At 55.1% G+C, this 23,119-nt stretch overlaps 1 protein-coding gene across 1 annotated transcript; it reads left to right on the top strand.

Moving 5' to 3' along the window:
- The first annotated feature begins 1,504 nt into the window (after positions 1-1,504).
- KCNH6 (potassium voltage-gated channel subfamily H member 6) lies at positions 1,505-22,463 on the top strand. Its single transcript, XM_030465942.1, has 12 exons — positions 1,505-1,654; positions 6,993-7,204; positions 10,203-10,631; positions 11,928-12,327; positions 13,064-13,263; positions 15,013-15,265; positions 16,159-16,352; positions 16,573-16,672; positions 16,943-17,224; positions 18,264-18,444; positions 19,514-19,712; positions 21,136-22,463. The coding sequence occupies exons 1-12, from the start codon at positions 1,561-1,563 to the stop codon at positions 21,421-21,423; spliced, it is 2,832 nt and encodes a 943-aa protein (XP_030321802.1). The 5' UTR covers positions 1,505-1,560; the 3' UTR covers positions 21,424-22,463.
- Positions 22,464-23,119: the final 656 nt, after the last annotated feature.

Here is a 23,119-nt window from a genome sequence, read left to right on the forward strand (position 1 = left end):
CCTGTGAGGAGAGGCTGAGGGAGCTGGGGGTGTTGAGGCTGGAGAAGAGGAGGCTCAGGGGAGACCTCATCACTCTCTGCAACTCCCTGAAAGGAGGTTGGAGCCAGGGGGGGTTGGGCTCTTTTCCCAGGCAACTCTCAGCAAGACAAGAGGGCAGGGTCTCAAGTTGTGCCAGGGGAGGTTTAGGTTGGAGATGAGAAAGAATTTCTTTCTGGAGAGGGTGATCAGGCATTGGAATGGGCTGCCCAGGGAAGTAGTGGATTCTCCGTGTCTGGAGATCTTTCCAAAGAGCCTGGATGTGGCACTGAGTGCCATGGGCTGGGAACTGCAGTGGGAGTGGATCAAGGGTTGGACTTGATGCTCTCTGAGGTCCCTTCCAACCCAGCCAATTCCAGGATTTTCTGATTCTTGGCCGGAGCCGCGGCCACAGAGGAAGCACTGGAGAGGCCGGGCCGGCTCCCCTCCATCCCTGAGGATCAATGTGCAGGGGAAACAGGAAGGAGAGCAGGGGTCCAGAGCCAGCAAAAAAACCCCCAAAACTGCCTGAAGGAGTTGAATCCGGTCTGGATAGTGGTGTTTGGATGGTTTGTCATTTTGGAGAGGTTTGGGGTGCAAAGGGGATCCAGGGTGTTTTGGCTCCAGGGTTTCTGATCCCACCCTAAAGCAATAGGAGAGAGCTCAAGGATGGGCCCTACAGGGATTGTACCTTGAGGCTTTCCACCAAAGAATACATTGGAAGGGTTTTAGGGAGAAGGAAGCTAGCAAAGGCTGTGGGAACCCCTCTGTAACCCCCTCTTGCTGCTTTGGGGAAGGTCTGTGGGTGTTTTGGGTGCCTCCAATTACAAACTGGAGCCTGAGTGCCATGGGGTCAAACTGGAATCAAACAAGCAAATCCACAAGGCCTCCCAATCCTTGTGCCTTATGGCCATGTCCAGGTGTCCAGCCAGTCCTTGTTTCACCCTCCTGTGCCTCAGTTTCCCCATGGTAGGAGGGAGATGAGCCTGTGCCTGAGTGCTCCACCCCAGAGCCTTTATAGGGGACCAGATCCACCCCATCCTGCAGCCCGGGATGGGGACAGGACCCCCATCCAGGACAGAAGGTGGCAAAAACTCAGTCCCCAAACCCTGCCTGGTGATGGGAGGGCAATTAGCTTCGAGGTGATTAGAAGCAGCATGTTTAATGAGGTTAAACCACTACTTGGGCTTTCTGAGTGCTTAATTACTTCCTCTTTAATTGCTGCTCTAAAGTACATGAATATAAATGATTGTCTGTGGCCAAAAAAGAAAAAAAACCCCAAGCTAGGAGCCATGTGAGCTGGGACACTCTGGAGATCCAACCCTCCCCCCCCAGGCTTCCAAATCCTTCAGTTCCATCCCCATCCCAGGGCTTAAAAAAAACCCAAAACCCCATTTTTCTTCCCCAAAATGCTTTGTTTTGGAGGGGGTTGGCTGCCTGCCTTTCCTCCCCCCCTCTCCCTGATCCTGTCTCTGCTTGGCAGCCTCATGTTTCCGATGTTTGGTGGATGTGGTGCCGGTGAAGAACGAGGAAGGAGTTGTCATCATGTTCATCCTCAACTTCGAGGACCTGGCCCAGGTCATGGCCAAGAGGGGCAGCAGGAACCTGCACCGCCGCCTGTCCCAGAGCTGGCGTGGAGGTGGGTGTCACCCGCGATGGTGGGAGGGACCACGCAGCATTCCTCGGGCTGTCCCCATCCCGTGGGTTCTTCTTCTTCCCCTCCAGGGGCTGAAGCTTGCCTTGGGGTGAGCTCTGAAAGGTGCCCAGGAGCTGAGGTTTGTGTTTCTGCCCAGCTCGGGGGCTGCTCCGACTCTGCACTAAGTGGGTGGAAAAACTGGGATTTTGGAGCAGCTCTGCAGCTCCTTCCACCCAGATCTGCTTCTACACCCATCCTGAACACCCAAGGGGCTGGGGACAAGGATGAGGACTGACCTCCTGGCCATGGGATGGGGTATTTTTAAGCTGAGGGTGTCTCACTGTCAGCAGAGCCACCGAGCCCCCCCGTATCCCCCAGACCTTTCCAGCTTCAATGCTGGGAGGTTTTTCCAGTGGCACCTTGAGCTCCCTCCTGCATGGCTGCAGCCCCGTGGTGCTGGGGTGGGCCAGGACCCACTTGTGGGGTCACCAGGAGGCTCAGGGGGTATTTGGGGTCACTGCCAGCAGGGCTGTGCCGTGGGGACATCACTGCAGGTGAGTGGCCTGAGCTGGGGTGGTCCTGAGCCTGTTCCAGCTTTGGGTTGATCCCAACTGTCCCAGGCACATCCTGGGGTTCTGAGGGGCTTTGGAAGGCAGTGGAAAATCCAAAGTCCTTTTTTTGGGGAAGACTGAATCAAAGGGGAGGGTGGGGAGGCTCTCGAGGGGATGTGGGTTCCCAGGGATGCCTGACCTTGGGATGAAGCTTCAAAATATCCTCCTGTTCCACACTCCTGGGTGCCAGTAGCCTGTGGTGTAGGCAGGCAAATAATCCTACACCTGTGTACATGGAAAACACTCCCTGGGGACACAGGGGTTCGAGGGAGATTTTGGGCAGACCCCAAAGTCAAGCTGTGAGAGCAGCCCAGGTCTGTGTCCCCACCATTAAGTGGGACAGGAGAACCAGGGCTGTATCAGGGACTGATGGGGAACTTTATAGGGACAATGGGGACACTTATAGGGCCCAGCAGGGCCCCTTCACACTGTGGCAATGTGAGTTTGAATGAATTCACACCCAGCACAGCTGTACAGCCTGGGGGCATCGAGGTGTTTGTGTGTGTGGCAGCAGATTCCAGCAGAGATGCTGCAGGGGGTGAGAGGTTTTAGAGATCCAGAGGCCAGACCTACCCACCCAGGACCTACAGATATATGTGTGTGAATGTATGTACACCCTGTGCACTGCTTTCTCTGGCTACAAAGTGGTGGGATTTATATTTCTGCTGGAGTGCTACAGAATTCATTCCATCCCTGGGCTGCTGAGGACACCCTGACCACCAACCCTGCTCCCTCTGCTCCCAGGATGTCTCAACAGGACACATCCCTCCCCCATCCCACCCCAAGGAGGGGTAGATTTGCCTGCAAAAAGCACCCAAATCCAAAGGGAACTCCAGGATTTCCTTCCTGTTGGGTATATGCACATCCCCAGGAGGGTTACTGGGGTTTCCCATTCCAGAACTGGGGAACAGATGAGGTTTTCTGCTCCAGTCTTGAATCCCCCAGCATCAGGCAGCCCCAGTGCTCACCCCCTTGGCTCACTGGTCCCCAGGTGCTTGGCTTCTTCCAGCTGAAAAGCTGCTTTGGATGGGGGGTATGGGGATGGCTCCTGGGTCTCCCCATCTGTGGGGCTGTTTTTAGGGAGCTGAGCAAGTGGGGAGCCTGGCTGAGTGGCTCAGAGGTGTGTTAGGGTTAGGTGAGGAGGCAAATCCTCCCAAAATCAAGCAGCTCCTCAAAGTGTTGCTTTGTCCCAGTGAGGTTGATGCATTGGTGGGGCTCCTGTCGTGTCCCATGTGCCCTGGGATCCCATCCCTGGGCCACCAAGAGGTCTTGCCTGAAGCTGTAGGGAAAAGCAGCCATAGGAATCCCTGATCCTGGCTTTGGGCTGCCTCATTTGTAAGGTGAAACCAAGATAATCCAACCCTCATCACCACCTTGTGGGGTTTCTCTGCCCAGCACCCACCCCAGGGCCTTGGCTCACCCAAGATTCAGCACTGGGGAAGGTTTTGGTCCAGTTAATGAGTGCAACTGGTGCTGCTGGGCTTGGGTGAAGCCCAGGGCTGACCCAGGTCCAAAAGGTGTGAGCCTGGGTGCTCACATTAACCCTTTCATAGCAGGTGGCTGCAGTCTTCTCCTGGCACTGGGATTGAAAGAGGAAAAGTGGCTTTTTCCTGGGTGTCATGGCCAGGGACAGTGGGTCCCACCAGTTCCTCTCCTCATTTCACCTCCTTCCTCTCCTGAACTCCTTTTGCAGCTCCTTGCAGTCCCAGCTGCCCTTGCCTCAGCCCCAAGCTCTGCCAAAATCACATCCTGGTCCCTCATATTGCCAGCCAGGGATCCCCCTCTCTGGTCCATCACCCCTCACCTAAAATCCAGAACAACTCCAGGAATAAAACTACCCAAACTGCTTTTAGTTTTGAATGCTTTGCTAACTTCCCACATCTCACATTTGTTGGTTTATTTTGGGTTTTTTTTCCCCCAAAGGAGATTTAGAGGCTCCATTTCCTCCAGGTCTAAATCCCTTAAGTGGCTTTAACTTCTTTAACCAGCTTAGGGATGCTCTGCACCTTTCCTCTCTTCCATCCCTGGTTGGTGGGGACATTCCTCCTGCCCAGCAGCGTTTTTTGCCAGCTCAGGGTTTTGCCTGGATGCTGCAGGAATCCCCAATTTGCTGGAGGAGGAGGAAGGGCTCCACAGCACCCCAGATTCTCCACAGCCTTTTCCCCCTTGCCACCTCCTCCTCCCTTCCTCTCTGCAGCCTAGGTTACATCTGTCTCTCTTCTGTTTTTTTTTTCTTTTTTTTTTTTTTTTCCCTTTCTTTTTTTTTTCTGTGTCTTTTTTTTTTCTTTTTTTTGTTTTTTCCCTTCTTTTTTTTTCCCTTTCCTTTCGTTTCTTTAACAAGGTGAAGGTAGGACTTTGAAGTTTAGTCTCCCGTCCCTCCGGCGACTCAAAACCCAGCGGAAATCTCTGCCCACCAGTGAGTTTGATGGAGTAGCCATTGACTATGGAAAGGTAACCGCAGCCTTTGCCTGGGCCCAGCCCGTGCCTCAGGCCAGGTTCCGGCTTTTTTTTTGTTTGTTTTGGGTTTTTCCTCCTCTTTTCCTACCCTTCCCCCCCCTTCGGCTGCTGTGGCTCGGGCAGGATCCGGCGCTAAAGGCTCCGGCGTTGGTCCAGAGATGGGACATTTAGGGACATTTAGGGACACCTCAGAACAGCTCACAGCAAGGCAGATACTCCAGGGGCCTCTCCTCTTCTCCTCTTGCTCACTTCCCAGCTGTGCAGCATCACCTTGCAACCCCCCCCCCAAACCCCCCCCAGCCTCTGGCAGGAGGTAGGAGCCACCAAATCTCCAAGGCCTTGGTTCCCCCACCACAAAGCAGGTCCAGATCCTGCTTGGAGATGACCTCAGGAACCGCAGCACTTCCCAGCCCCTGCTCTTACCTTCCCCCTGGCTCCCTCTCCTTTCCCTCTCCCCCTTTTCCCCCCACACCCAAAAAAAAAAAAAAAATAATAAAAAAACCAACCCATGAGGGCTCCTTCTAATAAAACGCTTTCTCCTGGCTGTCTTAAAGCCTGGTGGTGACTCCCTGATTTTGAGGGACTTGAAGACATCGCCCAAGGAGAACTGTGTGCAGTCAGAGACCGAATCCCTCCTGGAAAAGGAGCGGAGGCCGAGCCTGGAGCTTGATCCCACCCTACACCACTCGTCCCCGAAACAGGAACCTCCCTTGGTGGGCCCACGAGGGTCGTGTTCTGCTTGGGGTTTCTTTCGGGCTCGTCCCGGGGGCAGCTTCCACAGCCTCCGCAGGGTCTCCTCCTTGGACAACTTTGAGGCTGCAAGGTCTGAATTCCAGAGAAAATTCAGGGAAAGGAGGGCAAACTCAGGTAGGGGAATAAGCCTGGAGTTGGTGATCCTACTGGGGGAGCCATGGGTTTAACCCGTGGCCCCGGGATATCTAAAAAGGGGGGAGGAGGCATCTTACCCTGTGCTGCTTTTCCCTGTGTAAAATGGAGCTAAACTGGGGGGTTTTTTCCCCAAAATTCAGTGTAGGAAGGTCCTGCTCTCCAGGCAGACCACCCCGTGGTGGTGTGGATGAGGTGTGAGCGTGAGGTTGTGTTTGGCTGCCACATAAAAAGGGGGTCCCAGGGTTGTCCCAGCTTCCCAGGAAGGAGGGAAGGGGTTTCCAGGGATGTGTAATGTCAGCTGTGTCCGTGTGTTGGAAGGGGATGAGGTGCTGGCCAGAGAATTCCATAGGGTTTGGAGGAAACAACCCCCACCGTGGTTGGTGTTCACATCCAGAACTTCTTCTGGGGGAAATGGGGACAAATAAGGTGGAGGTCAGGCAAAAGCCTCAGTAATTGGGGAGAAAGAGATCAGGCTGTGGGGTCTGGCTTGATAAAATGGTCCCCAAATTGTCCCAGGACCTTCAGGAGGGGACATGGAGGGAGGGAAGGGGAATAAGGAGGAAGGAGAAGGGTGGGAGTAGGGTGGCTGGTGCTAACTGGGCACCTTTGTAATGTCTTCAGACACCTCTTGCCCATGGAACCTCTTGGGTCAATGTCAAAAAAACCCCAGAAAACTGAAAAAATAACCCTGCAGGAGATGGAGAGGTTGGGACACAGCGGTTACAGTGCTTGGGGGTGTTCCTGAAGCCTGAACTGACCACCTTGAGGGTGTCCTCCCTGGGCCCAGGGAAAACTTTTGGGATCCAGCCCCGTTACAGCTCTCTTCAAGAGAAAGCTCTGAGCTCCCTACCTGGAGCCTGGGGATTCAGGATGCATCCAAGTGGGATCATCACCCAGCTCCTGGTTCAGTTTGGTGGCCAAAAGCCAAGGCTCAGGAGCTTCGTGGGTCAATCTGAAAGATGCAAGGGTGGAGGAAAGTCACCTATTTTTATGCATTTGTTTTCAATCTGTTTTCTGCCAGTTTTGGTATCTCTCCCTGGTGGGTTTCATTGAGGCTGCTCCCCAAAATGCCACAATCTTCAGGGGTGGCAAAGGATATTGGGTCCCTCTGTCTTCTGATCGATGGTCTGAGACCCCAGGAGGAGGTTTAATGGTGAAAAGATGGGTGATGAGCCTGAAAATCAGCCCCTCTCTCAGGCGTGTTGGGTTGGGCACCTCATAACTGAGCCCCCCTGAAGAAACCAAGATTTTATGGCCCAGCAGCCATTCTGGTGGCACCTTGTGGTGGTCCCCAGCTCCTGAATGTCCTCCAGGAAGGTCAGGGCTGTGAATATCAGCTTGTGCTCACCCTGCCCTTCTCAACTCTCCTCTCCATCCTCTTCCAGAGGCTTCCCACGTCAAACTCAACCCTCCAAACTCCACCTCGGACTCGGACCTGATGAAGTACAGGACCATCAGCCAGATCCCCCAGTTCACCCTCAACTTTGTGGAATTCAACCTGGAGAAGCACCGCTCGGGCTCCACCACGGAAATCGAGATCATTGCACCCCACAAAGTGATGGAACGCACCCAAAACGTCACCGAGAAGGTGACACAGGTACGTGGGGTGACACCAAGGGGGTGGTGGTGGTGCCACCAAGGTGTGGGCACGGCCATCCCTGTGGCTTTTGGAGGAGAGGAAGAGAGGAGGCACAGTGGTACCCAGAGGTCCATCCTAGGCAATGCCAGCATCCCTGTGTTTGATTTTAATCTTATCCCTGTGTTTGATTTTAATCTTTCTCTGAATGGTTGGAGTGGTCCCTCTGGTTTTTGGGGGGTTTTGGGGGTTTTTTTTTGGTCTGGGGGAACACCAGCATGAGCTGGTGGTGGTGTGATGGTGGCTTTGTGTGTGCATGTGGCTTCATGCACAGGGGAGGCTCTGTGGGGATGGAACCCCCAGGGCACTGCTGACCCCAAAGCACTTGGGGACCCCATGATGGGAGAGGGGTGACCAGGAGAAGGGGCACTGGATCCCTTGGGAGACAGCAGGTGGCACTGCACTGTCACTGCAGGGGACATGTGTGGCAGTGTGCTGGCACTGCCAGGGACACCCGTGGACACCCGTGGACACAAGTGAGGGGGAAAGGTGCTGCTGTGTCCTGCAGTCCTGAGCATCAGGGAGCCCTTAGCAGTGGGGAAACTGAGGCACGTGAGAGCCACGATGTACTGAACTCTCCCACCATTGGCAGAGCAGCCTGGGGCCAGTCTAATGAAATGAAATTGAATTAAATTGCAGCCATTTGACCCCAAAAATACCTCTGGCCTCCCTCCTGAACACCAAATAATTCCCAGGGGAGGCAGAGATGCCACTAAAAACCCTAAAAAACACCATCTGGAGGGCAGGGAGAGGGGGCCCGGGTTGGTTCAGCCCCTCAGGGAGCTCACAAGTGCACTGAGCGTGCTGGGCTCAGCTCCAGGCCATGGCTGGAGGCACTTGGGATGCTTGGGGGGTCCCAGGGAAAGGGACCCTGCGTGACCACCATGGGGGACACCCAGCACTGCCACACATGGAGACTGCCAGGGCCACCCAAGGGTGTCCCCCATGGTCGTTGCAGTCCCAGAGCCACTCCCTGGCTCTGCCTTGGTCTGGATGTGGTTTTGGGGGTGGTTTCTTTTCCATGTTCTGCCTCAAGCCTCTGGGAGGTTGGTTTTTTTGTGAATTCCTGCCTAGGAAACATCAGGGCTCAACCTACAAGGGGTGGGCACCAGGATTGGGGACAAGGGACAGGGCAGGTGTCCCAGTGCAGGGAGCAGCATCTGGGGACTAATTTAGGACTAACCCTAAGGAACTGTCCCTGGCCAGGCAGGATTCATCCCCAGAGGGTGGGATCCTTGCTGGTTTTCCCAGACATGAGGTGCAGGAGCCCATCTCAGGTCTCCCAGCCACATCTTGAGCTTTGGGGTCGTTTTTTGTTCCTGGGGTTGCCTTGTCCCCTCAGGACCAGATCCCCAAACCCAGCTGGTCCTTTATTCCCTTCTGCCAACGATTTGCCTTTGGGTCACTTTTTCCAATCCCCTCCTTTCTCCATCCACCAACCACGTCAGCAGTTCCCGTTGTCCCCATTGGTTCTCTCCACGTCCCCAAGGGAGGGCGCAGCATCGATCGGGTTTGATTAATCCACGCAGGGCTCTCCAATTGCCCTTCCCAGCCCTGTGCCTCCCACCCACCCGGCTGAGTTCACGGGCGATGCCACGGCCCCGGTGCTGTGCCCGCCCTGCCAGTCCCTGCCTGAGAGTTTGGGGTTGGGGACCCCCATGGTGGACACCCGGACCTCGAGGCTCAGCTGCCGCCTGGGACGCCGGGCAAGCTGCAGGCAGGTAGGACCTAGGGACAAAAAAAAAAAACAAAACCACCCCCTCCCCCCAAAAAAAAGCCATTCCCGGGGTGTGGGACCCACTGGTGGGATGTGGGAGAGGTTGCTTGTGGTGGGACAGGGCTGGATCTGCGTGGGCTGCTGCTCCAGGAGGCCTTGGGAAGCCCTTGGAGGCCTGGATGAGATGGAGGGCGTTAAAGGAAGGATCGGGCCATTCTTCTAGAGCCGTGGTGGTGCCCATCACATCATCTCCTTCCTTCAGATCTCCTTCCTTCACCCTCCTGTACTGGTGGCACTGGTGGATGCATCATGGGGACAGGCAGGGGACAGCAGAGTGGCAGGGGCAGGCAGGAGGAGCTCCTTCTTCCAGAAGCCCCTTCATGCCACCATCTCTCAGCACCCAAAGCAGGATAGCCCCAGCCCTCCTGGTCCTCAGCACCTTGCATTGTGTCCCCAGGGTGGCTTCAGAGCCCACTGAGAGCTGGTGTTGGTTCCGGAGGGGGAAACTGGGACATACTGGGACTTACTGGTGCTGTGGGAACACGCACTTACGAGGGCAGACAGACAGACTGAGGGACACCTGAGAATATGGGAAGCTGCATGAGCTGGTGTTCCCACATTGGTGGCCATGGATGTGGGAATGCATCTCCAGGTTTGCTGTCCCATGCCAGGGACATCCAGCAGCTCTTGGGCTGGTGGCACAGAGCTGATGGTACAAGGAGGGATGGCAGGAGACCCCTTTCTCTCCTGCATGGTAGGGTCTGAAAGGCATAAGGCAGATAAACACTTGTCCCAAGGGTGTTTTGGCCACTAGAGATGGATGAGGAGCTGGGCAGACCTTGGTGGCAGCTGTGGTGCTCAGCTCACCTTGTGGCATCCCAGTCAAACACACCTGAGGTGAAAAGGGTGTAGGAAACCCACAGTCCTACCAGAATATGGCTCCTGGCCTTATCCATCCTTGTTCCTCGTTTCCCATCCTTCTCACTCCCATCTCTTGGCAGGTGCAAACACACCTGAAGGCAGTTGAGGTGGAAAGGGTGTAGGAAACCCACTGCATTCTCCTCATAGTCCTCCCAGACCATGGCTCCTGGCCTCTTCCAACCTCACTCCTGGTTTCCCATCCTTCTCACTCCCATCTCTTGGCAGGTGGCATGCTCCTCACAGTTCTCCCAGAATATGGCTCCTGGCCTTATCCATCCTGTCTCCTGGTTTCCCATCCTTCTCACTCCCATCTCCTGGCAGGTGCTGTCCCTGGGTGCTGATGTCCTTCCTGAGTACAAACTGCAGGCCCCACGCATCCACCGATGGACCATCCTGCACTACAGTCCCTTCAAGGCTGTGTGGGACTGGCTCATCCTCCTGCTTGTCATCTACACAGCTGTCTTCACCCCTTACTCAGCTGCTTTCCTGCTCAACGAGGAGCAGGTGGAGGAGAAACGCTGGGACTGCGGCTACTCCTGTGACCCACTCAACATCATCGACCTCATCGTGGACATCATGTTCATCGTGGACATTGTTATCAACTTCCGTACCACCTACGTCAACATCAACGACGAGGTGGTGAGCCACCCTGGCAAGATTGCCATCCACTACTTCAAGGGCTGGTTCCTCATTGACATGGTTGCTGCCATCCCCTTCGACCTGCTCATCTTCCGTTCTGGCTCTGATGAGGTACAAGCAGGACCTTAAAGTTCCTCAGGAGAGGAGGGAGGGGACCCACAGGTGGGTGGGGGGTACAGGAGAGAAAGGACGGGGAAGGGAGAGGGACCTGCTCATCCTCTGCTCTGGCTCTGATAAGGAACAAGCAGGAGCTCAAGGTTCCTCAGGAAAGGAGGGAGGGGACCCACAGGTGGGTGGGGGGTACAAGAGAGAAAAAAAAAAGGAGAGGGACCTGCTCATCTTCCACTCTGGCTCTGATGAGGTACAACCTCAAGGTTCCTCGGGAGAGGAGGGAGGGGACCCACAGATGGGTGTGGGGGTACAGGGGAGAAAGGAAGGGAGAGGAACCTGCTCATCTGCTCTGGCTCTGGCTCTGTACAAGCAGGAGCTCAAGGTTCCTCAGGAAAGGAGGGAGGGGACCCACAGATGGGTGGGGAGATACAGGAGAGAAAGGAAGGGGAAGGGAGAGGGACCTGCTCATCTGCTCTGGCTCTGATGAGGTACAAGCAGGACCTCAGAGAGGAGGGAGGGGACTCAGGGATGGGTGTGGGGGTACAGGAGAGAAAGGAAGGGAGAGGAACCTGCTCATCTTCTGCTCTGGCTCTGATGAGGTACAAGCAGGAGCTCAAAGTTCCTCAGGAGAGGAGGGAGGGGACTCATAGATGGGTGGGGGGGTAGAGGAGAGAAAGGAAAGGAGAGGGATGGATGATACAAGGAGTGGATGGCCAGCTCTGCAAGGAGAGAGGTGGTTGGTCAGAGGGATGGGCACATTTTTATTAATACCCATTTTGATTAAGAAGCTGGGACCTGGGGTGTTATTCAGCAGGGTCAGAGAGCTCCACAGACCCTCCTAGATGTGCTAAGTTAGTGTTTAACTGGACCTGCTTCCCTTGCCTCCCTTCCTGCTTCCCAGAGCAGGCTGGGGGCTCAGTTTCAGGTCCCATATGCCATTGAGGAGGAATTTGGGGTCTCACTGCAGGCCAGCCTCAAAATGTTGGCAGTGAGATGATCCCTGTGGCTACTGTGCTTGGCTGAGAGCCTGTGGGGTGAAAGGCAGCAATGGTTGGCAAGATGAGGCCCCAAAAGGGAACATGGGGTTGCTTTGGTTCCTCTCCCTTAATCCCAAGGCCTCTTCTCTTCCTGGTCCATGGAGACAAACAGCCCTTTCCATGGCATTCCCCATGTCAGATGCCACCTCCGAGCACTTCACACTTTAGAAATACACTCTTTACCCTTCAAAGGCAGCACTGTTAGGTTCAGAACCACCTCTTCCTTCTTCCTGAGATTTTTTTCCCCTGTCCCCTCCAGACCACCACCCTCATCGGCCTCTTGAAAACCGCCCGGCTCCTGCGCTTGGTCCGCGTGGCCCGAAAACTGGATCGGTACTCAGAGTACGGAGCAGCCGTGCTCTTCCTCCTCATGTGCACCTTCGCCCTCATCGCCCACTGGTTGGCCTGCATCTGGTATGCCATTGGCAACGTGGAGAGGCCCTACATGGAACACAAAATTGGCTGGCTGGATAACCTGGGCGACCAGATCGGCAAACGCTACAACGACAGCGACCTCTCCTCTGGCCCCTCCATCAAGGATAAATATGTCACTGCCCTCTACTTCACCTTCAGCAGCCTCACCAGTGTGGGCTTTGGCAATGTCTCACCCAACACCAACTCTGAGAAGATCTTCTCCATCTGTGTCATGCTCATTGGCTGTGAGTGTCCTGCTGGCCCTATCCCTGCCATGGAGAAACAGGAGAGAACCACCGGGATGTAGGATGTGGGGTTGTTAAGACAATCTCCTCCTCTGCCTCTGCCTCTGCTGCACAGATGGAGATGGAGGGTGTGGGGTTTTGTAGGATGTGGGGTTTTAAGACACCCTCGTCCTCTACCTGTGCCTCTTCTGCACAGACAAATGGAGATGGAGGATGTGGGGTTCTGTAGGATGTGGGGTTTTGTAGGATGTGGGGTTTTAAGACAACCTCATCCCCTGCCCATGCTTCTTCTGCACAAATGGAGATGGAGGATGTGGGATTTTGTAGGATGTGGGGTTTTAAGACAACCTCTTCTTCTACCTGTGCCTCCTCTGCACAGGCAGAGCCAACAGTGAGCTAACTGTTGGATGTAGGATGGGGGGAGATGTAGGATGTGGGGTTTTAAGGCAATCTCTTCCTCTGCCTGTGCTTCTTCTGCACAAATGGAGATGTAGGATGTGGAGGGATGTAGGATGTGGAGTTTTGTAGGATGTGGGGTTTTAAGACAACGTCCTCCTCTGCCTGTGCCTCTTCCACACAGACAAAAGGACGGGGCAGCTGGAAACACAGGTTTCAGAACCCCCCTGATTTTAGGTCCATGGTGCATACAGGTTTTGGAAACCTGCTGGTTCCAGGTCTGAGGCAGCAGGACATTCCTCCTGGCCGTGTCCTGCTGAGTCCTGCCCTCTCCTTGCAGCTCTGATGTACGCCAGCATCTTCGGGAACGTCTCTGCCATCATCCAGCGGCTGTACTCGGGCACGGCGCGGTACCACACGCAGATGCTGCGGGTGAAGGAGTTCATCCGCTTCCACCAGATCCCCAACCCCCTGCGCCAGCGCCTGGAGGAATATTTCCAGCACGCCTGGTCCTACACCAACGGCATCGACATGAACGCTGTGAGTATGGAGAGGGGGGGACAGGACCTCACAACCCCTCGGAGCTCAAACAGTCCATCCAAACACCTCCATCCCTTCGAGGAGGCAGAAGATTTAGGAGGTTGTCAAGAGGCTGTCTGCCCCAAGCATTCCCCTTTCTCCCACTTTGTCTCTCCAGCCCTCCACACCTACTCGGAGGTTTTTTTGGGGCTGTTTGGGTTGGTTTGGAGCTCAGAGCCCTGACTGGCGCCGAGCACTTTCCTGGCTGGTGCCTGATGGTGTCACCGAGCCATGGAACTGGTATCGATCCGGCTCCTCTCCACCCCGCCGGTTGCTAAGCAAAGTGCAGCCCGCTCTCAGCAGCAGGGAGAGGAGGGCATTTAAATAAACCTCGATCCATTTTAATTAGAGCCCAGAGAGAGCCTGCTGGGTGTTAGCAAAAAGGGGGGATCAATGGTGGAGCCGCGCTGGAGAGGCGCCGGGGCTCCGAGCCCGGTGGGGGGGTTGGTGCTGATGGCATCAGGACACCCCAGGGATTAGGGGGAGGGCTCAGCCTTTGGGGGGGTCCTGGGCTGGGGTAACAGGGGTCCAAGGTGCAAATGTTCAGGCTTGGCCAGCAGGAAGGAGAGGGAAGAATGAGAAAGAGGTGAGGAGAGATAGGACCTGGGATTCCCCAGCTCTTAGCCCTGGGTAGGCCCTTGGCTTGCTTATTCCCAGCTCATGCTCCTTTTTTTTTCCTAAAGCTTTCCCTGTCCCTGGGCACTCTCAGGACATGGGTTTGTATTAATTCAGCCTCTCCCTCTTCAGCCACTGTTGGCTCATTAAACAACTGAGCAGCATTTGGGGATTTGCCTGGGGTTAAACCTCTCCCACGGAGGAAACCCCCTTGGGCTGGACGTGGGTGGCAAAGCCATGGCACCCAACCAAGCACAGGTTCTCCTGCTTTAGTGCAAAGCCAGGTCACAAATCCCCTGTGCCCAGCTGAACTGGCAGCTTGGACGTGCTGCTGCTCACACTGAGTCCCCCTGAAACGCTGCTGAGATGCAGCACCCGCTGATCAATCATCCCAGGGCCCCATCGATTTGTCCACCCCTCTTTTCCCAGGAGGGAAACAAAGGCAGCCTGTGGGATCATGAGGGAGCTGGGAATGAGCTGGCCCAGTCCCTGCCTGCTTGTCCCAGATTTGGCCACCAGCAAGGTGGTGAGAAGAGAGCAAGGGGTACCCCAGAGCCATACGCTGCTCTCAATAAAAAAAAAACCACAAAAAACACCCAGACCCAGGTGGGTGTTGCCATAGGTGGTGGCAACTTTCTCAGTATTGTGAGTTTTACCTTGATTTCACCTTCAGAATGAGCTTTTGTTCATGGGGAGGTGTTTGCCAGGGGTCTGTTTAGCCACACAAGTGGCCCAGGCTGCTGCTTGCCATTCAGGCTGTTGCTGTTTAATGAGGGCATTACCTGGTGCCCAGCTTGTGCTGTGATCAGTGAGTGTAAAAATGGAAAGGGGGATATGGGGAAGAAATAGATGGATAAATAGATGGATCTGGTTCTTATTATTTATTATTATAAAGAATATCTGGTTCTTATTATTTATTCCTTGGGAGTGGTCTCACCCTCAGCTGCACGCAGCACAAGCCAGGGACAAGCAGATGAGCAGCCACCAAGGGAAGAGCAGAAAATGTCCCCTGGGCTTGTGTGGCCTGGGCTGCCACCATGGTCCTTCCCTGAGACATTCCCAACGTGGTGACACCTTTTCCCTCTCTCTTCCCAGGTGCTGAAGGGTTTCCCTGACTGCCTGCAGGCAGACATCTGCCTCCACCTCAACCGCACGCTGCTCCAGAACTGCAAAGCTTTCCGAGGAGCCAGCAAAGGCTGCCTGAGAGCCCTGGCCATGAAGTTCAAGACAACCCATGCACCACCCGGGGACACCCTGGTGCACTATGGAGATGTCCTCACCACCCTCTACTTCATCTCCCGAGGCTCCATCGAGATTCTCCGGGAAGACATTGTGGTGGCCATCTTAGGTGGAAAAGTCCTTCCTTCTGGGAGGGATGATGGGTGAAGGGTGGTGGGAAGTGGACAAGGCGTGGCAGGTGATCCACATCCTCTAGTGGATCTTCTCCCCTTCTAGAAGGGATCTCCTCTTCTAGAAGGGAAGGCTGTTTCTCAGCATCTAGTGCATCAAGGTAGTGGATCAAGGGTTGGACTTGATGATCTCAGAGGTCCCTCCCAACCCAGCCCATTCTATGGTTCTATGGTTCTGTGGTTCTCTGATCTAGCTGGTTGCCCAACTAGTGGGCAGGGAATGGAGAATCCCAGCAGATGCCAGAGAGAAGCCATAAAAGAGTGGTAAGAGCAGGACATGGCTCAACTGGCCCCAGTCATCCTTGATGTCCCATTACCCTGGTCCAGTCTTCCCATCAGAGAAGGCTTTCACAGCATAATTCCCATTGTCCCAAATCAGGGTTGCTGAGCATCCTCTTGTCCATGAGCCCCAAAATGAGGTCTGCTGGGGCAGGGGTGGGTGCCCACCCTCCCCTAACAAGCTCTAGGGAGCTAGTGGGCAGGGAATGGAGAATCCCAGCAGATGCCAGAGAGAAGCCATAAAAGAGTGATAAGAGCAGGACATGGCTCAGCTGTCCCAGGCATCCCTGATGACCCATTACCCTGGTTCAGTCTTCCCATCAGAGGTGGCTTTCACAGCATAATCCCCACTGAGTTTTCTTTTAACAGCTGTAATACTGTCAAGGCTTTTGGAACAGATCCTAAAGGCAAGAAGTCATTGAGGCAGGACAAGAAAGTGGATTGTCCCCAATCAGGGTTGCTGAGCATCCTCTTGTCCGTGAGCCCCAAAGTGGGGTCTGCTGGGGCAGGGGTGGGTGCTCACCCCCCCCTAACAAGCTCTCTGTTGGCACAGGGAAGAATGACATTTTTGGGGAGCCCATCAGCCTCTACGCCCGCCCAGGGAAGTCCAATGCTGACGTGAGGGCCCTGACCTACTGTGACTTGCACAAGATCCAACGGGAAGACCTGCTGGAAGTCTTGGATATGTACCCAGCTTTCTCTGACAACTTCTGGAGCAACTTAGAGATCACCTTCAACCTGCGAGATGTGAGTTCTGGGGCTGCCTCAAGGGGAGGGATGTGGTCAGTGCCTTCAATTTGCCAACTGGAAGGCAGAGGTAGCCAGAGACCAGTGCTGGGAGGATGCTGAATGGGTTGTAGCCTGGATGGCACCTATGAGAGGGACGTGGGATTCATGGATTGACCTGGGTGGCTGTGGATGGGACGTGGCACACTTGCCTTGGTGACCAGCCCCTCTCATCCCTCAGGCAGACAGCGTTCCCCGCACACCCCTCAGTGAGGAGTATGACTGTACCTACAGGAGGGCACGGCGGCACAAGCACACCCTGTGCCAACCCAACAAGCCTGGTGAGTCCCACAGAGCCCTGGTTGCAGGGATCATCCTTTAATTACTGCCCCAAAGCAGAGCCTGCTTTGCAAGGATCATCATTTAATTACTGCCCCAAAGCAGAGGTGGCTGGCAGCACCTCCCTACATCCCCACCCTGAGGGCACCCACGCTGCCTTCCCTCCCTCTCTCCTGAGGATGCCCCGACCCTACAGGCACCCTAGAGGGGCTGTGGGCTGATTTTTGACATGTTTGGTGCTTCCTAAATTAACCTCTTGTGCTGCCCCACAGAGCCAGACACGGGCATCTCGGATGCAGAGCAGTATCACACCTACTCAGAGCTCACCAACCCACAGGACCCGCTGAGCAAGGACCAGTGGGACGACCTGGGCAGTGTCACCACTCCCTGCTCCCAGACCAGTGATGATGAGGCCAAGACTGGCAGCCCTACAAAAGCTGAGCCTTTCCCTACCTCCAAAAAGGATGACTTGGCTCTACCCACGCTCAGCCTCGTCACCACTGCTGACACGGAGGTCGGAAAGCAGACAGCAGAGAGCAGCCAGTCCTACACAGGTACCCAGAGCCCCAGCCAGAGCTGGCAGGAGGGTGGGGAGGGATGCTGGGGCATGGTGGCCTCATGGCATCCTGGGCTGGCTCAGGAAGAGCGTGGCCAGCAGGTCCAGGGAAGGGATTCTGCCCCTGTGCTCATCCCTGGGGAGGCCACAGCTTGAGTCCTGTGTCCAGTTCTGGGCCCCTCAGCCCCTCAGGAAGGAGATTGAGGTGCTGGAGCAGGTCCAAAGGAGGCAACTGGGCTGGGGAAGGGACTGGAGCACAGATCCTGTGAGGAGAGGCTGAGGGAGCTGGGGGTGTTGAGGCTGGAGAAGAGGAGGCTCAGGGGAGACCTCATCACTCTCTACAACTCCCTGAAAGGAGGTTGGAGCCAGGGGGGGGTTGGGCTCTTTTCCCAGGCAACTCTCAGCAAGACAAGAGGGCAGGGTCTCAAGTTGTGCCAGGGGAGGTTTAGGTTGGAGCTGAGAAAGAATTTCTTTCTGGAGAGGGTGATCAGGCATTGGAATGGGCTGCCCAGGGAAGTAGTGGATTCTCCGTGTCTGGAGATCTTTCCAAAGAGCCTGGATGTGGCACTGAGTGCCATGGGCTGGGAACTGCAGTGGGAGTGGATCAAGGGTTGGACTTGATGATCTCTGAGGTGCCTTCCAACCCAGCCCATTCTAGGATTCTATGATTCTATGTTTGGGACAGAAACAAGCAATTCATGCAGATTTGAGGGCTGCCTCACTATGGCCAAGAGTCTTTGCTGCCTTTTGTCCCAAGCAGGGTTTGCTCTGTCCCTCCCGAGCTCTGCAGTTTCTCTGAGCACCCAGGGACCCTTTTGGGGCTGCCCCAAGGGGGACAAATGCTATGTGGCATCAGCCTGGGTGCCAGTGTGCTAGGTCTCCATAAGCCCTTCAGGTGCTAGGGTGATGGATTCTCCCTAAGCTCCACGTATGTCAGGGTGATGGCTCTCCAGGAACCTGTTTGGTGCTGGACTCTGGAACAGCCACTGGAGCTGGGGGAAAAAAAAGAAGTGCTGAGATGTGTCCTCTCCTTCCAGCCACCCCCATGGACATCCCCAACATGTTCACTTTCTGGGAGGACCGAAGGCCAAACCACCAGCTGGAACCTTTGCAACAAATGTCCTTGGTGCACAGCTCAGAGGACATCCCCCTGCAAAGTGACCACAGAGCAGGGCAGATTGAAGCCAGGCTGGAGCTCCTCCAGGCTCAGCTCAGCAGGTGAGCAGGCACAGGGGAGGAGAACACACAGGGAGGCTCTGGGTCATCACGTTCTCCCACTCTCTAGGCTACAGGGGGCTCTTTGGGCAGCAGAGAGACCCTGAGATATACTGCATTCCTTGGGGAGGTGGTGGAAGCCCTTTGCAGACGCAGCAGCTTCTCAAGTTCTGGCCCAGCACCTCGTTTGCTGCTGTCCCACCACCCCTGGGATGGATCTCTCACCTTGCCACTACCTCCAAACTCAGCTGCAGACATGAAATGACCCAGGGGCTCCTGACCAAGCCTTTTGCAGGCCTCCTCTTCCTCTTGCAAAGAGCTGCAAACACCCTCTTGCTCGAGTGAACCATTGTTGCCTGCTGAATAAGAACAAATCTCTGATTTTTTTGAGTGAAAAGGAAGAGCCCACAGGGGGTGCAGGTTGGAGGCAGCACCCACAGGAGCTCCTGGCTCTCCTGCCCACCTTCAGCTCACTCCACCCAGAGCCCACTTTGGAGTTTTGGTGTCTCACCAACATCCAGCAGCAAGGGCTGGATCTCCAACCCTCTCTGTTCAATGCTGCCAGGACTGTTGCCTGGGGCTGGGTGGGGATGTTTCTGCTCCTGCTTTCAATCCAGGCCAAGGCAGAAGGCAAAGACTTCCTCTACTTTTTCCATTTCCTTCTGTTCCTCAGTTAAAAATGGTTGGCACCAACCTGCCTTGCTCCCATCTGTCAGCACGGGGCAGCTGGCCTGGAGAATTGATCCAGATTAAAACTAACCATTGCAATTTTTATCCCCCCTCGGGGGAGTTTTAGCTTTATTCATTTCCCCACTCCAGATTCCAGTTTGGCTTCACCAAAGAAAAAAAAAAAAATTGGGCAGGGGATGATTGAGTGTGGCAGGAGAGAGAGGGCAGCAGGATCGATCGTTCTGCTTTGAAGCTCTGCTAAAAAACCTCTCGCCTCAGCAGCAAAGCATCATCAGCCTCGGGGCACCTCCTCCCCAGTGCCTCCCATTCCCGGCCACTGGTTTAGCTCTCCCGGGGCTGTGGTGGGATGCACCGTGCTAACACCGGGCTGTTCTGTCCCTAGGCTGGAGTCCAGGATGTCGTCAGACATGAATATAATCCTCCAGCTCCTGCAGCGCCAGCTGTCCCAAGTGCCACCCGCCTACAGCCCCATCTCACCCTCCTCCCACAACCTGGCCATGTACGGAGTCCTCCCGAGGAGCCTGGAGCCGCTCACCCCCTGCTCACACCCAGAGGAGGAGGAGCCGACAACCCTGGAGGAGGTAAAGCCACCCCTCCTGGAGCCCTCCCGGGATCAGCCGGGTTGGAAAGGAGCTCTGAGAGCATCAAATCCAACCCTTGATCCACTCCTCCCCCTGTGGTTCCCAGCCCATGGCACTCAGTGCCACATCCAGTCCCTTCCTAAAAACCTCCAGGGATGGAGAATCCACCCTCTCCCTGGGCAGTGCCTGTAAAGAATTCCCTCCCTGTAAAGAAGCATTTGGTTGGAATCCCAGAATTATTTGGGTTAGAATCCCAGAATCATTTGGGTTGGAATCCCAGGATCATTTGGGTTGGAATCCCAGGATCATTTGGGTTGGAATTCCAGAATTATTTAAGTTAGAATCCCAGAATCATTTGGCTTGGAAAGGAGCTCTGAGAGCGTCAAATCCAACCCTTGATCCACTCCCCCCGTGGTTCCCAGCCCATGGCACTCAGTGCCACATCCAGTCCTTTCCTAAAAACCTCCAGGGATGGAGAATCCACCCCCTCCCTGGGCAGCCCATTCCAAGGCCTGATCACCCTCTCTGGAAGAAATTTTTTTTCCTAATATCCAACCCAAACCTCCCCAGAGCTGAAGCCCATGGCCTCTTGATTTACTGGTAGCTACCTGGGAGAAGAGACCCAACCAAAAGCAGAGAGGATGCTACATACATGAGTTGGGGGGGGGCTGGCAGGTCCTGTAGCCTGGAACATGGTTCCTTCCCCTCCTCTGGCTGTTTAATCCTGAGCTTGAAGCATGTGGGCTGATGTTCCCTGGGGAGGTGTCTGAGACAGCCCTCTTGCAACACCTGGAAAGGAAATGTCAAGAGGAGCATGGTTGGTTTCATCACCCTAAACCCAGGAGTGTGACCTCCTGACTCTCTACAACTCCCTGAAAGGAGGTTGGAGCCAGGGGGGGGTTGGGCTCTTCTCCCAGGCATCCATCAGTGGGACAAGAGGTCTCCCCTGAGCCTCCTCTTCTCCAGCCTGAACACCTCCAGCTCCCTCAGCCCTTCCTCACAATGCTGGATCCCTTCCCAGCCTCCTTGCTCTTCTCTGGACCTGCTCCAGCACCTCAGTCTCCTGAACTGAGGGCCCCAGAACTGGCCACCTCCTTCCTGGAGGTCCAGAAGTTCTCTCCAGGCTCCCTCCAGACAAAGCAGAGCCAAGTGAGTGGGTCCAGGCAAAGCCCAGGGAGCTGAAAATGGGAATAGATTTCCCTAGTGATGCTCCTGCCCAGTGCCTCACTGGTTTTGGGGCACAGCCTGACACCTCCAGCACTACCAAGCTGCCCCACCAGGAGGGAGCATTAATGGGTTCCTCTGCTCTGAGGCTTCTTCAGGCTAAAAACCATGATATTGGGGCTTAGGTGGGGTGAGGAGGGAGGATGGCTCGTTGGTTTTCCTTTTGCCATCACCCACCTGCTTCCTTCTTTCCCCCCAGAGCCCGAGCTACACGGAGAAGGAAAAATTCCCCTTGAAATCCAAGGACTCCTTGTCAAGTGGGATGCACCAGGCTGTGGCATCTGATGAAACTTTGCTGGTCCACTCCCAGCAGGAGCACCATTCCCCACCTCTCCTGAACCCAGAACCTCCCCACCAAAGGGCATCAAATACCCAAGGACTTTTCCGGGGCTCTCGTGTCCCTTCCCTCCCTGAGCACTTGGAGGCACCTTTGGAGCACCAGGACATTCAGAGACATCTCTCTGACCCCCTGCTTCCTGGAAGTTAGAGCTGTGGGGGCTGCAAAAAAAAAAAAAAAGAAGTCAAGAGGAACCTCAACTGCAAGCTCAGGCAGTTGATGTTGGTTTGGACTGCAAGGGTAAGAGAGAGGACAATGCCACTGGCTCAGGGGTATAATTTGTAGCTGTCTTCTGCCACCAGGAAAGGAAGAGTGGAGTGGTTGGCTCCCAAAGTCAACGTTTTCCAGCAGTTCCCCTAGAGTAGGTTTCATTTGCACCTTCTAGTGAACCCAGAGCAATTCTTCCTTCTGGCCACCACCAAGCTGGCTAGGCCAAGCAGTACCCACCACCTCTTCCTTGCCAAGGCTTCCTCTCCAGGATGGCACAAGCCACAGTGAGTGGAGGAGAACAAACCCGTGGCTTTTAGCTGTGAGGCCACTTTGCTGTCAGCTCTTTGGAGCTTTGTCTTGGTTCTGGGTTTAGCACAGCAGAGCCTGGGGGTATTTCAGGAAGGGAAATCACCACCAGAGGAGCAGGAGATCTCCAGAGTGCAGCCCTGAGGGGAGCTGCAGGTGGGAAGCCTGACACAAGGACAGAATTTATCCTTGTCCTACTTGACTGCCACTGAGAAACAAAGGGCCAACAGCTCCTGCCACTACACTATGCTTCAGCACGAGTCCTAGGGCACTGGCTTCTCCAGCAAGGCCAACTCAACCTTGCAAACCCCCCAGAATCCATCCCACAACTCCCCTGAAAAAAAAACCCACCTGGTCACCGGCCTGGGCATAAAGCACAAAACTCAAAAGCACAATCCCAGAAAGCTGAAACCCCCCCCAAACACCTCCCCTCCAGCCCTTCCTTCCAGCTTCTCTCTTTTGATAAAAGGTTTGATAGATGCTTCCTCCTCCCCAGCCTCCATCCCTTGTAGGAGAAGCCCACTTAGCACTGCTGCCTTCCTCTTCAGTTAGATGCCCTGACAGCTGCTCCAGAAATGTATCCAGCTCCCTTCCAGAGTAGTTAAAACTGTGAGCATCTCTTTTTCTCTGGAGTTTTAGTGTACACTTTGCTAATAAAGATGTTTTTGGCACCTCACCTGGATGACAGCTGCCTTGGTCAGGAGGTCCATCCCTGGTAGCATCCAAAGCACTAAACTGCAAAAGCACTTTGAAGAGGCTGTGTCCCAACCCCAGTTGCTTCATCCAGGGAATGTGTGGCTCACGGAGCCCTCATGCAGGTCCCAAAGGCCAAAGATGGGGTCTGAGGGGCTTTTGCAGCACAGGGGGGGGGAACATCAGATGAGCACAGCACTACCTGAAGTCCTCCATCCCTTGCTGAAGGGGACAGAGCTCTTGTCTGAAGATGACAGCTCCTTGGGGAGGGCTGGATCACCCAGCACCCATCTGTTATGTCCTCAAAGGTAAGGACAGACCCCCAGACCTCAGCAGGAGCTTCAACTTTGCCTTTCCATGGGCACCTCAAACCCCCTGTGCAGGCCCCAGGCTGCCACAGCCCCACAAATGGGTTATTTCTACCCCAGGTTGTGGCTGGCAGCAGCCAGGACACCTCCTTGCCCTTGCTGTGCCTCAGATTAAAGAGCCAGGAAGCCTCCAGACCTTCCCAGAGCCTGCGCAGCACCTGAGGAACCTCCCAGGGCCTGAGGTGCAGCCCTGCCGGGAGGGAACCAAACACACAAGGACTCGGCTTGGCCGCTGCCCGCCCAGACTCCTTCCTGGAATGAGGCGCCTC

Source organism: Calypte anna, chromosome 27 (assembly GCF_003957555.1).
Source record: "Calypte anna isolate BGI_N300 chromosome 27, bCalAnn1_v1.p, whole genome shotgun sequence".
NCBI classification, from domain to species: Eukaryota; Metazoa; Chordata; class Aves; order Apodiformes; family Trochilidae; genus Calypte; species Calypte anna.

Excerpts from the sequence above, each read along its gene's own strand:
- KCNH6 (XM_030465942.1), top strand. The coding sequence starts at position 1,561 with ATGTTCATCCTCAACTTCGAGGACCTGGCCCAGGTCATGGCCAAGAGG. Across the intron at positions 1,655-6,992 it reads GTCCCAGAGCTGGCGTGGAG|AGGCTTCCCACGTCAAACTC; the intron begins GTGGGTGTCACC and ends ATCCTCTTCCAG. Across the intron at positions 16,353-16,572 it reads TCACCTTCAACCTGCGAGAT|GCAGACAGCGTTCCCCGCAC; the intron begins GTGAGTTCTGGG and ends CTCATCCCTCAG.